Here is a 15,667-nt window from a genome sequence, read left to right as displayed (position 1 = left end):
AATATTACAAATTTTGTAAATGTTTTTTAATTTGCTCAAACAATGCATAAGAATTTGCATTTAAGGGTTGGAAAAAAAAAAAAAAAAATTTGGCATTTTTGTAGCAGTACATGTAGTCACGTGCTTCAGAAAGAGCTTGTATATATAATATGAAATATATCGCACAGCAATATGAGAAGACATATACTCTTTTTCATCTCCTCATTACTATTCTTCCTTTGGTGTGTACCACTTGACATGTACCATTTTACTTGTACCACTTGTCATGTATTACATAACAATGGACGTTTGTCAGTTCCCATCTCCAATTCGTGCATTTCCCTATCGCACCCACCGCTTCTCAATCTCATCCAGGTTATCCTCCCATAAGGCCGCTCTAATTTCATACATTAACTGGTTCATGTAATACACGTTATGTATTGTTAATAGTGTACCTAATAAATTGTCCTGAATTTTAAAGAGATGATATAAATATGCTCTTGAATAGTTTAAGCAAGTATAACATTGACAATCACTTTCCAATGGACTAGAGTCCAGCTTAAATATACTTAACTTGATTTTTATATATTCGTTTTTAATTATTCTGCTAAGTTTTTTTTCAATTTCTTTAATATTTTTTACTTTGCACAAGAAGTAACCATGTCTAGCTAATCTCGATGGGATTACACAATCAAACGTATCTATTCCTTGTTTTACTCCAAAAAATATATCTTTTATTTGTCCTATTCCTAATAAATGAATTGGTTTCTTTACATTTATAAAATTCATAGTTTTATTAATAACACTATACATCATTTCTTTATTATTACCTAAACATCCTCCTATACATAACCCAAAAAAAGGTAAACTACAAACAAAATCACAACTCTTCTTTCGTAATTCTGTATATATCCCTCCTTGTATTATTCCATATAAAGCTTGCTTATTCTTTACTCTTACATTCCATTTTTCATTTGTTTTATATTTTTCATTATATATATCATTTAAATAGTTATGGTAATTTATCATATTATTAGCCCTGTAAAATTCCATTAAACATCTGATATACCATCTATGTGACCTATGCATTGATCGCTCCGTGTATTCTCTATTCACATGGTAGGGTGTACATTCATCTAATACTACTACTAAATCGCTACCTAACATATACTGCGACTGAATAGACGTTTCCGGAGATAACAATTCAACCGAACCATCGTAGTATGATTTATACAATGCTCCTCTTTCGTTAATTTTTAAAATAATTTCATTCTTTTGACATACTCTATTATTGCTTCTAGTAGCTTCTTTTTCCCTTGTACATTTTACAGTGTAATCATTTCTGTTCCACCTTCCTGCATTTTCTATTTCTGTCATCCGTTCTTTTTGCAACACCCTTTCTGCCCTTACTACCCCTACTGCTTTCTTTACCTCTACGGTCTTCCCAAATTCATCATTTATCTTTCCCTTTCTTTCTACACCTCTCTCTTTTAAATCAAAACCGTGTCCAGATTTCCTCTTAATCTCATCAGACACTGATCCGAAAGTCATACTAAACAGTTGATAACCCCCCGAATCAGTCAGAATTGGACCTTGCCAATTCATAAATTTATGTAAGCCTCCTAACCTAAAAATTACATGTGGCTTTGGATGAACTAATAAATGAAATGTATTTGACAGTATAACTTGCGTTTTGCAATTTTTTATAAAATTTATTGGTGTTGATTTCATACAAGCCTTGGTAGCGCAGAACAGAAAATTTGGGGTTTCTATATTACCTCTTGGCGTCTTTATTACTCCAACTCTGCTTCTGTTATTATTATAATAATAATAATCATTAATATTATCACTATTATTAATATTATCGTTATGATGATGATCCCTTTTGTTTTCCTTCAAGATAGTGAAATCAAATCCTGGATATGTAAAACAGTGGCTATCAAAACTTGATTCCTTCAGAACATTGTAATTCTTTCTAACACTAACAGTTGTATTATTATAATAATTTCTTTTTATTTCCTTTATATAATTTGTTACATCATATTTGAAATAATTCTGTCTTTCTCCCTTTTTTTTTTGGGTTAGAACATTTTTTACAAATGCGCAATTTTCCCTTCTTTTGTTCACCCCCTTTAGTACTACATCTTTATTAAAATAGATTCTTTTTTCAAGTACTCTTATGTCCGCTCCCTTTATTATCGTTTCATTCTTTATAATTCTATTGTCAACACTTAAAATAAAAAACGATTTAACAAGTGTGTACACAACAAAAAGAGGGCATATCAACCGATTCATATAAAGCACTCAATCTTAGCTCTACACTCTAAGTAGCATCATGCGTACATTCGTACATACGCAAACACGTACACATATAGATGTATATGTATGTATATAAGCTTTATCGATGGAGTGTAATAATGCACATATATTTATGCTTGTTATTTGTTAAAACTGTAAGAACGCTAAATGTAACGAAAATAATTTTTTTTTTTTTTTTTTTTTTTTATTCCCTCTGACGCCAGCCCCTTTTCCTTTTCTCCTTTAAAATATATATCGTATATATTACACAAACAAAATGGCTATGAGCTGCTTAATTATGTTAAACCTATTTGAGGAAAATATTCTCTTTCGTTTTTGTTAAATTTTTTTTTTAAAATAAACGTGATTATAATTATATTACGAAGGAATACATATAACATATATGTGTGTATGTGTGTATGTGTGTATGTGTGTATGTGTGTATGTGTGTATGTGTGTATGTGTGTATGTGTGTATGTGTGTATGTGTGTATGTGTGTATGTGTGTATGTGTGTATGTATGTATGTGTGTATGTGTATGCGTGCATATGGGCATACATGCATATATGGGTGCTATTTACGCTACTGTTACAATCCCTCTACATTCACATTAGCATTAACATTAAAGATGACCCATTTAAAATAATATGAGCTATTGACCCTATGTCTTACTTATGATTTTTGTTTTTCAGAACTGTTAGTGCCTCTTCTTTTGTACTTAAAAAAAACATACTTCCTCTTTTTAGATAAACTTGTCGATTATTTTTAAGGCAGTTTAGCTCATGTATACTTACATCATTTATGTTCTTGTAGTTCAACTTTTCGACTAAGTCCGCGTCTTTTCTATCTGTTAGCTTGGTCTTACTTAACATTATTCAATATGTACGCACATGCATATACGTATATATGGAAGTACATTCACTCGTATTGTTTTTTTTTGAAATAATTCTTAAATTGTAACAAAAATGGAAGAAAATATAAGTTATATAAAAATTACATTCAAATTATATAAAAATTATGTAAAAATTATGTAAAAATTATGTAAAAATTAGGTAAAAATTATGTAAAAATTAGGTAAAAATTAGGTAAAAATTATGTAAAAATTATGTAAAAATTAGGTAAAAATTATGTAAAAATTACGTAAGCATTACGTAAAAATATACAACAAAAAGGAAAATAATTTTAATGGAAATTTTTTTTTTTTTTTTGTTTTCCTTACTAATTTTATTTTCATCACATGCTAAATGTGGTCTGTGCAACAAATTTGAGGATTAAAGCGATAACACATAAGCGATCAACTAATAAAATATGTAATAATAATATTCATAAAAATACGTTTACACATAAGTATTTTTATCCATAATCAGTTGGTATACAAATATATGTATATCGTACGTGCGTATATCAAATGTACATATATTAAGTGCGTACTGATGTAAAAATTATTTTTTTTATTTTTGGAGCATTAAATATACTTTTACCTACTATACATTTATATATATATATATATATAATTCTACCAGACAATTTATATTTTTTTCAAAAATAATATATAACGTTTTTTCTTTTTTTTTTATAATTACTTCTTCACATGTATATCATAATAAATTGTATTTTGTGAATTAAAGATTTACCTGTACATAAAATTCAGTTTAGGTGGAACATTATGAATTGGTAAAATGTTTCACAGTACAAAAGCTAAATCAATATACTATAAAGTTAAAAGAATATTCTACAAAGCTAAGAGAATATAGTATAAAGCTAAATCAATATAGTATAAAGCTAAATGAATATTCTATAAAGCTAAATGAATACACTAAAAAGATAAAAGAATATACTATAAAACTAAAAGAACTTTATTTATTTCTATTCTTCCGTTTCTTTCCATTTTTTTTTTTTTTTTGTTTTCTTTTATTTTTTTCGATTTATTTCATTTTTTTCGATTTATTTCGTTTTTTTTGATTTATATCGTTATTTTTTTTTTTTTCTTTTTCATATTTGATTAAGCAAAAATGTTGCTTATTATCATACACCAATTTATATGTTTTTAATTTTTGTACTTAGCACCCTTTTGTTTGTACTGTTCATTACATAGCTACATTAAAATACACCCATGCAAATATATAGATATATATATATATATATATATATATATACGTACATATGGTATATATGCAAATGAATACAGCTATCTGTTTATAATAACTGGAAAACGCACGATTTAAAACATTCCTTTCCATGTGTTCATTTTTTTTTTCCTTTTTTCTTTTTTTTTTTTTATTGACCATTTTTTACATTTTATATTTGCATGTATGATTAAATTTATTTTTCTTCTATTTTATCACATATAAAAAAAAAAAAAAAAAAAAGGAAAAAAATATTTACATATTTGACGTTAATTATGTAACCGCACAAAAACGCCCCAGATTTGTTAATACATGAATGTATGGACAAGCATATGTGCATATATTATTGTACATAAGTAAATGTATACATATATGTATATATATAGCTATACATATATATTTACTTATGCATATTATATGTTATACAAAAAAGACTAATAACTGGAAGCTGCATCCAGCTCTCCTTTCTATATTTAAAGAAAAAAAAAATGAAATACAAAAGTAATAAAATGACGTATTGCATAAAAATTAAAAAGAACAAAAAAAAAATATAGATTACACGGTAAAAATAGAAAAAATAAAGGAAAAAAAAAAAAGAAAAAGCAAAAGGAAAAGCAAAAGGAAAAGCAAAAGGAAAAGCAAAAGGAAAAGCAAAAGGAAAAGCAAAAGGAAAAGCAAAAGGAAAAGCAAAAGGAAAAGCAAAAGGAAGAAAATAACGAAATAAATAGCGAAAAGTATAAAAGCAACGCAAAAGGCACACAAGATTGACATCAACATAAAGGTTAATTTTTCTAGTGAACAGCGAAAACAAACAATGATATTGTGCAGATGCATAGTGAAAATTTTATTTTTTGTGTACATAGTAATAATAAATATACAAGTAATAGAAAGCATAGACGTTTGTAAAGGTGCAGATATAACGTTAATAAAATTTTGGGACAAATTGAATAACATTAAACATGGAGATATTTTGTTCATAAATATTAAGAATTATTATTGCCCTGCTTGTAGTAGGTATGTAGATATATGGAAAATGGTAGAAAGTGATGTTTTAAATTTTGAAAAAAAAGTAACTATGTTTGTTTTTGATTGTTCTTGTCATTTATTCATTTCATATTGTAGATTTTTTGAAGTTTATTATTTTCCAACATTTCGGTTGTTGTTTCCTGTTTATGATAAAATAGAAAATAATAATGAATATAAATATATTTATCCATCTGAATCTATAATATCTACTCGTTATAAAGGGGATTTAATATTAGCATATAGAGAAGTAGAAAGGGTTAATAATATTATTGAATTTCAACAATTAATGCAAACACATTTATGTAAAAATGTAAATTTTAATAATGTCGATTTGAAATCGTGTTATTCGGATTTGTCTGAAATAGGTACTCAAGATGCACATCCTATTTTTTCTGGAAATAGTGATGATATTACTGATGCCACAAAAGAACGGTTAGCAGTAGATAGATGGAAAATGAATAATAATAATAAAAAAGATATGAAACATGATATAATAAAAGGTTTATTATTTACCCTTAAGAAACATATTTCCATGGGTTCTGATATAAACAGAGAAACAGTAGAACCCTATCTTGTAATGCTGGAAATTGTTTCAAATGTGTATACAGATTTAAAACAAAGTTTAAATGAAATTTCCAAAAAACTAAAGAATTTTAATTACCCTATGAACTATGAAGACTGGTCAAATGCAATTCATAAAAGTGAAGACATAAAAATTGATATCTACAAAATGTATAATGATAAAGATAGTGATCATAATAATGATAGTGACGGTGATATGGATAAACACAGCCTCAATTTTAAGATATGCGAAGAAAATTCTGTTCTTTGTACCTACTGGTTACTATATCATAAAATTTCGATTCACTGCCTACTACATGATAAGGAAAAATATAATTATTATTTAGAAGCAATTACAAATTATACAAAAAGCTATTTAAATTGTGAAAACTGTATCCAACATTTTCTAAATGCTCAAAAGTCATGTTATTACGGTTTTTGTAATATTCATTCTGCAGAATCTGTTGTTATATTTCTCTGGAGAATTCATAATTCAGTTACTTTAAGATCTATGTATGAACATATCATTCTAGATGCTCGCTTCGAACGTACCAATAATTCAAACAAACAAAAATATGTAAATAAAGATATTGCATTTCCCTCAGAAAGGCAATGTAAATATTGTAGAAGCGGTATTGGCTTCACCAGAATTACCTCTGATCTTATAAATAAACTATTAAAGCAAAAATCCTTTAGTGACCAAGATTTTGACGCAATTGATGCTTTTCATATTAAGCACGTATTGAGTTATTTGGTTAGAATATACTCCTAGCCGTTTGTATAATTCGCCTCTACAAAAAGTGTACCCCTGGAAACACTGCGCAATTGGGAAGTTACAAAATTAAATTAAATAGTGAAAAGTCAAAAGGAAAAATTAAAAAGTAGAACAAAATGGCAGATAAAAAAAAGTAGAACAAAATGGTAGATAAAAAAAAGTAAAACAAAATGGCAGATAAAAAAAAGTAAAACAAAGTGGCAGATAAAAAAAATTAAATCAGAGAGGCAGATAAAAAAAATTAAATCAAAGGGGCAGACAAAAAAAATTAAACCAAAAGAGCAGATAAAAAAAAATCAAACTGAAAAATCAATCCGAAAAATCATATCAAAAAATTGATAATCAAAAGATTAAAAAATTAAAAATTAAAAAATATGCAACATGTTCAAGATCTTATTCCTTAAATTCGATTTAAATATAGCCTTTTTTTTTCTGTTTTTCTTTTTTCTGTTCTATTTAATTGTTTTTTTCCCTTTTTTTTATGAAGTTCCAGCTTTATTATTTTTTAAGTTATTTGTATTATATTCATACCCGTCTTGTTAGATTAATTTTTTTTATGACATGTTCATATTTTTTTTTATTATTATTATTATTATTAAAAACTATTTTTTCATTCGAAATAGCTCCTTCTTAAACGGAATGAGCTAAAGAGGAGGTCATTAAACCTATCAGCTAACGTGTCTTTTGTTTCATATTTCGTTTGATAGTATGTATAAGGAACCCTATTTTTTTTTTTAGTAAGATGTGAGTGGTACGTATATATAATACATATAGTATATACAGCATATTTACTTTCAACGCACATACATATATATATATATATATATATATATATATATATGCATATGCACTGTGCAGGCATTACGTTTGTCCATTTGTGATTTTTTTTTTTTTTTTTTTTTGTGTTAAATGATTCTTATTCACATTAATTTTTCAGTTCATTTAAATAGTAATATCCCCTCTTCTCTTATTAATATATATTATGTGAACATATGATTTTTCCATTATTATAACTATAACTATGCTTTTAATTGTTATTTTATAAACACGAAAATTATTTATGGAAAAAAAAGAAGGATGGGGAAGAGAAAAAGGAAGGAAAGTAAATTAAATTAAAGTAAGGCAAATTAAAGTGAAGCTAATTAAATTAAATTAATGTCAAGCGGGTGTACATAAAGGGAAGGTACAAGTTTTATATTTTTTTAAATGATACCCACGCGTGCCGCACACATGAGCACGAACGTTTGTTTAATTAGTTATTATATTACACTTTACAAAATATTTAACCCATGAAAAAAATAAAAAAAAAAAAAAAGACGCAAAAAATAAAAATATATATATGTACGAACAAAATTTAACAGCAACGTGTATATAGGCATGTAAAAAGTACACATTTTGCATATACGTAACATTGCTTGTATTACAAGATCGTTCCATCATTTATTTTGCATAAATTGAATATTAAAGGAGCCGTCATTATTGGGGTTTTTTTGTACTTTAAAATTATCCAAAGAGAGACCAACCTTTCCTAAAAGTAAATTACCAAAATCTTTTAATTTTCCAACCATTTCTTCTTTTTCTTTATTTAATTGTTGTTCAGCTAATATTTTTAATTTCCTTTGTTTTGACGCATAATTGCTTAGTAAAGATGGATCCATAGATATTGCCTTATTTAAATCATTAGACGCATCATTATATTTTTCTAGCTGTTCATATGCATTACTTCTACGTATGTATGATTTCACATAATTGTCATTACAGTTAATAGATTTATTACAGTCCTCCACTACAACATTCCATTTTTTTAAAAAAATATTACATGCAGCTCTATTTGAATATAATATGCTTTTAACATTTTTTTCCTTACATTTTTTTAAAGCTTTATTATAATAATATATAGCATTTACATAATCAGATTTTTTAAAATAATCATTCCCAATATCTTTTATTTCCTCAACAGTTTTGTTACTTAAATTCATATTTGACTCTTTTTCTTCCATCGAATAGGTACTTTCACTTTCATATGAAGAGTTTTCATAACTATAATTTTCATTACTAAAATTATCATCATCCTCATCCTCTCCATCTTGGCTTCCCACTGATGAGCTCTTTTCATTTTCAGACTCATCAGATCTGTGTGAATTATTTTCATTCGAACTCATATCGTCCGAATAATCATCTTCTTTTGATGAGGATAAATATGAACTCGAATTTTGTTCACTATTATTGTTTATACAGTTGTCACTGTAATAATTCCTTGTTTTATTTTCCACATTTTTAGTAAAGTTCTCTTTATTTGCATTACCAAATTTTACTTCATTATGCTCTCTGCTATCTGCATAGTTTGTATCATTCTTACTAACACAAGTACCGACAACATCGTCATTATCACTGCTACGGTTATTATCACTGCTACGGTTATTATCACTGCTACGGTTATTATCACTGCTACGGTTATTATCACTACTACGGTTAATATCACTACTACGGTTATTATCACTGCTACGGTTATTATCACTGCTACGGTTATTATCACTACTACGGTTATTATCACTGCTACGGTTATTATCACTACTACGGTTATTATCACTGCTACGGTTATTATCATTGCTACGGTTATTATTACTGCTACTATAATTACCACCCTTATTATTCTCCTCCTTATTATATATCAAGTTTTCTCTTTCTGTGTAAACATTACTTGCGGTGTAACCCTTATTCGTAACTGCCCCTCCTCCCATAGAACATTCTTTATCAAAATTAGCATTTATATGTTCAAAAGATGTTTCTGCATTTTTGGTAGTTTCCTCCTTTTTTAAATTGATCATATCAAAGAGACTTTCTATTGTACTCTCATTAATCTTTTCATTCATTTTAATGTATTCATTATCACATTCCTTTTGTGATTTGACCTTGTCAATGTAATTTGTTACTTGCTCGTAGGGCTTTTCTTCAGCGTACTGTTCCTCCTTCTCACTCTTTTTATCGTCATATATTTCTCCATCCATTTTACCATTCTCTTCTCCATCCATTTTGCCATTTTCTTCTCCATCCATTTTGCCATTCTCTTCTCCATCCATTTTGCCATTCTCTTCTCCATCCATTTTGCCATTCTCTTCTCCATCCATTTTGCCATTCTTTTCTCCACATATTTTGCCATCATTTTTTGGAGCATACCCTCTGTGACCGCTCTCGCTCTCGTTACATGCTTGCTGATGATTGCTTGTTAACTCATTTTGAGTTTCCTTTTTTAGTTGACCATCATCCCTTAAATGCCACAATACGTATGCATTTTTATTCTTTGTAAAACTTTCTTCGTTCAAAATCTTACTAGTGCTCATATCCCATTTTTCATCATTTGTTTCGTCAGTACTCTGATTAACCAAATTTCCACAATGGGATATAATATTTTCCATCTTTGGTGTTTTCCTTTTTATTAAATTTTTATCTTCACTTGTTATTAAATAAGAATTTTTTTTTTCTGCGTAATTAAATTGTTCGTCTTCCCCTTTATTTGCAATAATTTTTTCATCTGTTTTCGAATTTATAAATTCTTTTTTCTTAATTCTATGTTTTTGCTTTTCATATTTCAAATATAACCATGTACCTACGATAGGTAAAAAAAATAGTAAAATATAGCACAGCATTTTGGAATTTTCCATGAATATATGTATTGTATGCATTTTCAAAAAAAAGAGGAGGGGGAGGGTTATATACACAAATTTTACTGCAGTGAAAAACAAAGATAATTGATAAGAAATTACAAAAAAATTGAAGAAAAATTACAAGATATTACAAAAAATTAAAGAGAAAGTACAAATAATTGAAGAGAAAGCACAAATAATTGAAGAGAAATTATAAATAACTGAAGATAAATTACAAATAATTGAAGAGAAATTACAAAAAATGGAAGAGAAATTACAAAAAATAGAAAAGAAATTACAAAAAATGGAAGAGAAATTACAAAAAATGGAAGAGAAATTACAAAAAATAGAAAAGAAATTACAAATCATCTCAAAGTATCATAAATTATTACAAAGTATTACATAATGTTACAAAAGGGAAAATAAAAATTTCGCATAAAATAAAAATTGCTCATCACGCAAATTCCAAAAATAAACTTGTGCTAAATGTACGTACAATTGTATGTGTATGTATACATGTATAATGGGTATACTCGTTTACGTATATTATATGCGCTGGGGCGAATAAAATGCTATGGCAAAATTAAAAAAAAAAAAGATTTAAAGCGTACATTATATGTATACATGTGCGTAACGCATACATACATTTACACAAACTGCATAATGGCATAAACGTATTATTCATCATCTTTACGTAAACTTATACCATGCGAAAAAAAAATAAAATAAAAAAAGAATAAATGAATAAATGAATGAACAATCTCACAAAAAAAGGAGTTTAATGTTCCAACTGCATAAAATGCCACCGCTCTCCCGACAAATTCCTCTAAAAGCTGGTGTAACCAAGAAAACGTTACCGTAAATATATATATATATATATATATATATATATATATATATGTATATATTCATGCATGAGTACTTATGCTTGTTGGCATATATGCATATAACATTATATCAGCAGAATGTTTCGCTAAGTTGGATAAAAAAAAAAAAAAAATCAAATAAGCAGATGTTAACATGTGAAACAGTATGCTTTGAAAAATGAACAATTTGTAGAAAAAAAAAAAAAAAGAATTAAAATTATCGATGATGACTAACTGTCCTCATAATGAATAACAAAAATTATTAGTAGTATATGTTTTAAGGAAAATTTTTTTTTTTTTTTTTTTTTTTTTTTATTACTCCTTTAGTTTTATTTTTTTTTTTTTTTGTAAGCGCGCGTGTTTGTGTTTTCATAAAATGAAAGAACAAAATTTGCTGATTTGTTTTTTTCATTAATATATATATATATATATATATATATATATATATATATATAGCGCGGTAAAAAATGAATTAACATGGTAACGACAACGTTTGCTTTGATTTTACATCTTGAGCTTGGTAATTGCGTACGCCCATAGTACTACATACGTATGTACTACAGTATAAACGTATAACAGTGTATATATACATGTATATGTGTACATATATTTTAATTATTCATTAATTCGTTTGAAATATCATTTATTGGCTTTTTTCTGTTTTACTTCTTGTAACTAACTATTCCTCACAGTTAACGGAAAGCAAAAAGTAAATAAGAAAAATAAAATAAAATAAAATAAAATAGAAAAAAATAGAAATTAAAACATCATTAATTTTGTAGATCATACAGAATAATGTAAAATTAACAAGGAATACAAATAGTACGATCACCTATGAAATAAAACCACGAGTTACCTTCTTTGCCTTTTCACGATATGACCTAAACCCTGTAAGCTTACCAATTCATATTAAAATTACTAACAGATTTGGTAAGGATAAAAAGCAAAAGGCATATAACATGTGGTACGGCAAAGAAAAAGAAGAAAAAAGGCAAGGCATTTAAAAGCATAATAAAAATCAAACGTATTGACGCAAATTTTGAAATCATAGTTATACATAATCAAATAAAAAATAAATATATATATATAATAGAAGCTTATAGGGGGAAAATGAAAGAAGTAGAATCAGAAGAAGAAGTAGAAGAAGAAGTAGAAGAAGAAGTAGAAGAAGAAGCAGAAGAAGAAGCAGAAGAAGAAGCAGAAGAAGAAGCAGAAGCAAAAACAGAAACAAAAACTGAAGCAAAAACTGAAACAAAAACTGAAGCAAAAACTGAAGCAATAACTGAAGCAAAAACTGAAGCAATAACTGAAGCAAAAACTGAAGCAATAACAGAAGCAGCGGAAAAAGCAAATGAAAAAAAACAGCGGAACAAAACGAAAAAGAGTAAGAAGCATAAGGTCAAAGGGAAAAATGCAGACGAGATAGAAGGACATAAGAATGATGAAAATTTTGATAAAAGTAACAGATTTCAAGATTTTGATAACATACTACTTGATGTAAGATTAAGGAAGGCATTATTATATTTATTTAAGTTTAAATATACAACAAAAATACAAAATCTAGCAATACCATATATATTAAAAGGATGTGATGTAATAGTTAATTCAAAAACAGGGTCAGGAAAAACCATGGCATACCTAATTCCAGTTGTTCAGAATTTAATTAAATCAAATATAAATGAAAAAGAACATTTAAAATTTTTTTATAAATGTATAATTATAACACCAACTGAAGAATTATGCTTACAGATATACGAAGTAGCAGTTAAGTTATGTATTTATTTAAAAGATTTAATATCAATTAATCACAATATAAATAAAATATTTTATGAACATCCTACTATATTAATTACTACACCTACATATTTATGTAATCATATTATAGAAAATAAAAAAAAATATAACATGGATATATTGTCAAATTTAAAAGTTCTTGTTATAGATGAAGCGGACGTTATACATACTCAATTTTATAAACCTATGAACTTATTGACAAGTAACTATTTACCAAAAAATTTCTCAAAAAAGTATCAAATTATTATGGCATCAGCTACTTTGGAAAATGGTATCATATCTAAAACAAAATTATTTTTGCATGACCCCGTTTATGTAAGCGCGGACTTGGAGAGAGAGCAGAACAGGTCCATCCCCGGTCAAAAAAGGAGTGGTGATCTCACTGTACACAGTGAGAGCATCCTGAATGCCGATTATAACAGCAATAGGAATGCCAACTGTGTCGATGGTAATGCTGATTGCAATGACGGCGATATACATACTAACCATATCAACTACAGTAAGAAGCAAAAACATATGGGAAAATCCTTTTACTACATGTGTGAGGACGAGTTAACAAAATACATATACTTGTACAACTTAATAAAGAATAATATAATTCAACCAAAATCAATTATATTTACGGGGTCCATATATGATGGATATAAAATAAGAATATTTTTAACCTACTTCAATATTACTTCGTCTTTACTTAACCCGAACCATCCTATTCTAATAAGGCAAAACATCATTACAGCCTTTAATCATTCAAAGTTCTACTTTTTAATTTGCCCACAGTTTGAAAATAATATAGTGCAAAATGTACATAAGAAGGGGCAGAGCTATTCGGATGATCAGACTATCTTAACTAATGAATTATGTTCAGATAAAAAATTAGGCATGGATGGTGATATGCCTACCTCGAATGAAGATGATATGGATATCCAAAATTGGATAGAGGAGAAAAACAAGCTAAGAAGTGATGGTGCAGTTTCGAAAGATGGAAAAAGCGAATTGGATGTGGAACAAGATGAAGTAGGTGCGGAAGAAAACGCATTAGATGTGGAACAAGACGAAATAATTATTAACTCTAACTGGAAATCTGTAGGAGAAAAAGATTTTTTATATAACAGAGGACTAGATTTTAAGTATGTGAAATGTGTTATTAACTTTGACATGCCGCTAGATAAAGAAACGTTTGTGCATAGAATAGGAAGAACATGTAGATTGAACAACAAAGGTATTAGTATTTCTTTTGTTAATGAAAATAAAGAAGTAGAAAAAGACATTTTGAATGAAATAAAAAATGCGCATATTTGCTTTATGACTGAGAAAAACATTGAATATAAAAATATTGAAGCTTATAGATATAGAGTGGAATCAACCCTAAATAAATGTACAAGTAAAAAAATAAAATATTATATACAGAAAGAAATATTATACCAATCTCTAAAATCCACAGAACTAAAAGAATTTTTTAATACAAATATAAATGAAAAAAAAAAAATACATAAAATAGTAAAACAATTTAATAAGGAGCTTGTACCACAAAAATTAATTAAGGACAGAAATAGAGGCATATTTTTCAGTGAGTCTAAGACTTACGGTAAATTATTAAAAAGAAAAAAGAAAAACGATAAAAATTACAATACTAATTACAGTAGCAATTGCAGTAACAATAGTAATTGCTACGACAGCAGGAACTATAGTAGTCGTTACAATAGAAGCCGTGAAGGACTCATCAAGCCCGTCATACAAACAAAAAAGGGTGGTCTTATAATTACAGATAAAGGGTACGAAGATCAGTTAAAGAAAGAACCAGAGGCAGAAGTCGCTGATCCCTCCAAACTTCCCGCCTTATGCGGACGCGGTCTAAGGAAATATATGTACATGAAATACATAAAAAGTGAACGTAAAAATAGGACAAATTTTCATAAAAATAAAAGTATTAACCGAAGGGGAAGAAAAATTATCAATCGTTAGCTCGGTAGTAAAATTGTGCAAACATTTCTCTAAGTGGGTGTGGATGTATGGATGTATTATATATAAATATATATACGCAAGTGTGCACATGCTGTACATACATATACATGTATAAATGCACTCACAGCGAAATGATTTGGCACAAGATACTCCCGCTTGATTGTGTGTCTACGGAACGTTCGTTAATGAAAATAAACTGATTGAAGGAAACGCTCTTTTTTTGAAAGGCAGAATGGTGCAATAAAACATATTGCCACATCTGTTACGTTTTGTTTATTAATCTGTGGTGACTTTTTTTTTTTTATATTGTGTACCGTAAATTTTTTTTAAATTGAAAAATAAACGTCCAAAGATAAATTGTTAATAATTGCGTCGATATGATAAAAACAAAGAAAAAAGAAAGAAATATATAAAACGTAAAACATAAAACGTAAAACATAAAACGTAAAACATAAAACGTAAAACATTAAAGTAAAACATAAAACGTAAAATGTAAGGAATGAACGATAAAAAATGAAAATTATTAAAGTGTTAAACTGTGAAAAATGATATAGTTATCATTCAGCATTTAAAGTCGTATATTTTGACGAATACACCCTGCTCATTAAGGGGAAAAAATAAATGAATGCGCAAATGC

General features: G+C 27.5%; 4 protein-coding genes across 4 annotated transcripts; 2 read left to right on the top strand and 2 right to left on the bottom strand.

Moving 5' to 3' along the window:
- Window positions 1-321: 321 nt before the first annotated feature.
- On the bottom strand, window positions 322-3,148 carry MKS88_005800 (queuine tRNA-ribosyltransferase; the record flags this gene model as incomplete). The annotated part of the gene is made up of 2 exons (XM_067219095.1): window positions 322-2,209; window positions 2,949-3,148. 2 exons carry the CDS (start codon window positions 3,146-3,148, stop codon window positions 322-324), a joined length of 2,088 nt encoding a protein of 695 aa, XP_067071005.1.
- A 2,068-nt stretch (window positions 3,149-5,216) lies between these two features.
- On the top strand, window positions 5,217-6,761 carry MKS88_005799 (sulfhydryl oxidase; the record flags this gene model as incomplete). Its single annotated transcript, XM_067219094.1, has 1 exon — window positions 5,217-6,761. One exon carries the CDS (start codon window positions 5,217-5,219, stop codon window positions 6,759-6,761), a length of 1,545 nt encoding a protein of 514 aa, XP_067071004.1.
- A 1,439-nt stretch (window positions 6,762-8,200) lies between these two features.
- Window positions 8,201-10,411, bottom strand: MKS88_005798 (tetratricopeptide repeat protein; the record flags this gene model as incomplete). The annotated part of the gene is made up of 1 exon (XM_067219093.1): window positions 8,201-10,411. The coding sequence occupies one exon, from the start codon at window positions 10,409-10,411 to the stop codon at window positions 8,201-8,203; it is 2,211 nt and encodes a 736-aa protein (XP_067071003.1).
- Window positions 10,412-12,384: 1,973 nt separating this feature from the next.
- MKS88_005797 (ATP-dependent RNA helicase DBP9) lies at window positions 12,385-15,030 on the top strand (the record flags this gene model as incomplete). Its single annotated transcript, XM_067219092.1, has 1 exon — window positions 12,385-15,030. One exon carries the CDS (start codon window positions 12,385-12,387, stop codon window positions 15,028-15,030), a length of 2,646 nt encoding a protein of 881 aa, XP_067071002.1.
- Window positions 15,031-15,667: the final 637 nt, after the last annotated feature.

Source organism: Plasmodium brasilianum, chromosome 14 (assembly GCF_023973825.1).
Source record: "Plasmodium brasilianum strain Bolivian I chromosome 14, whole genome shotgun sequence".
NCBI lineage: Eukaryota > Apicomplexa > Aconoidasida > Haemosporida > Plasmodiidae > Plasmodium > Plasmodium brasilianum.
The sequence above is the reverse complement of the archived record's forward strand: the minus strand, read 5'-3'. Positions and strand labels throughout refer to the sequence as shown.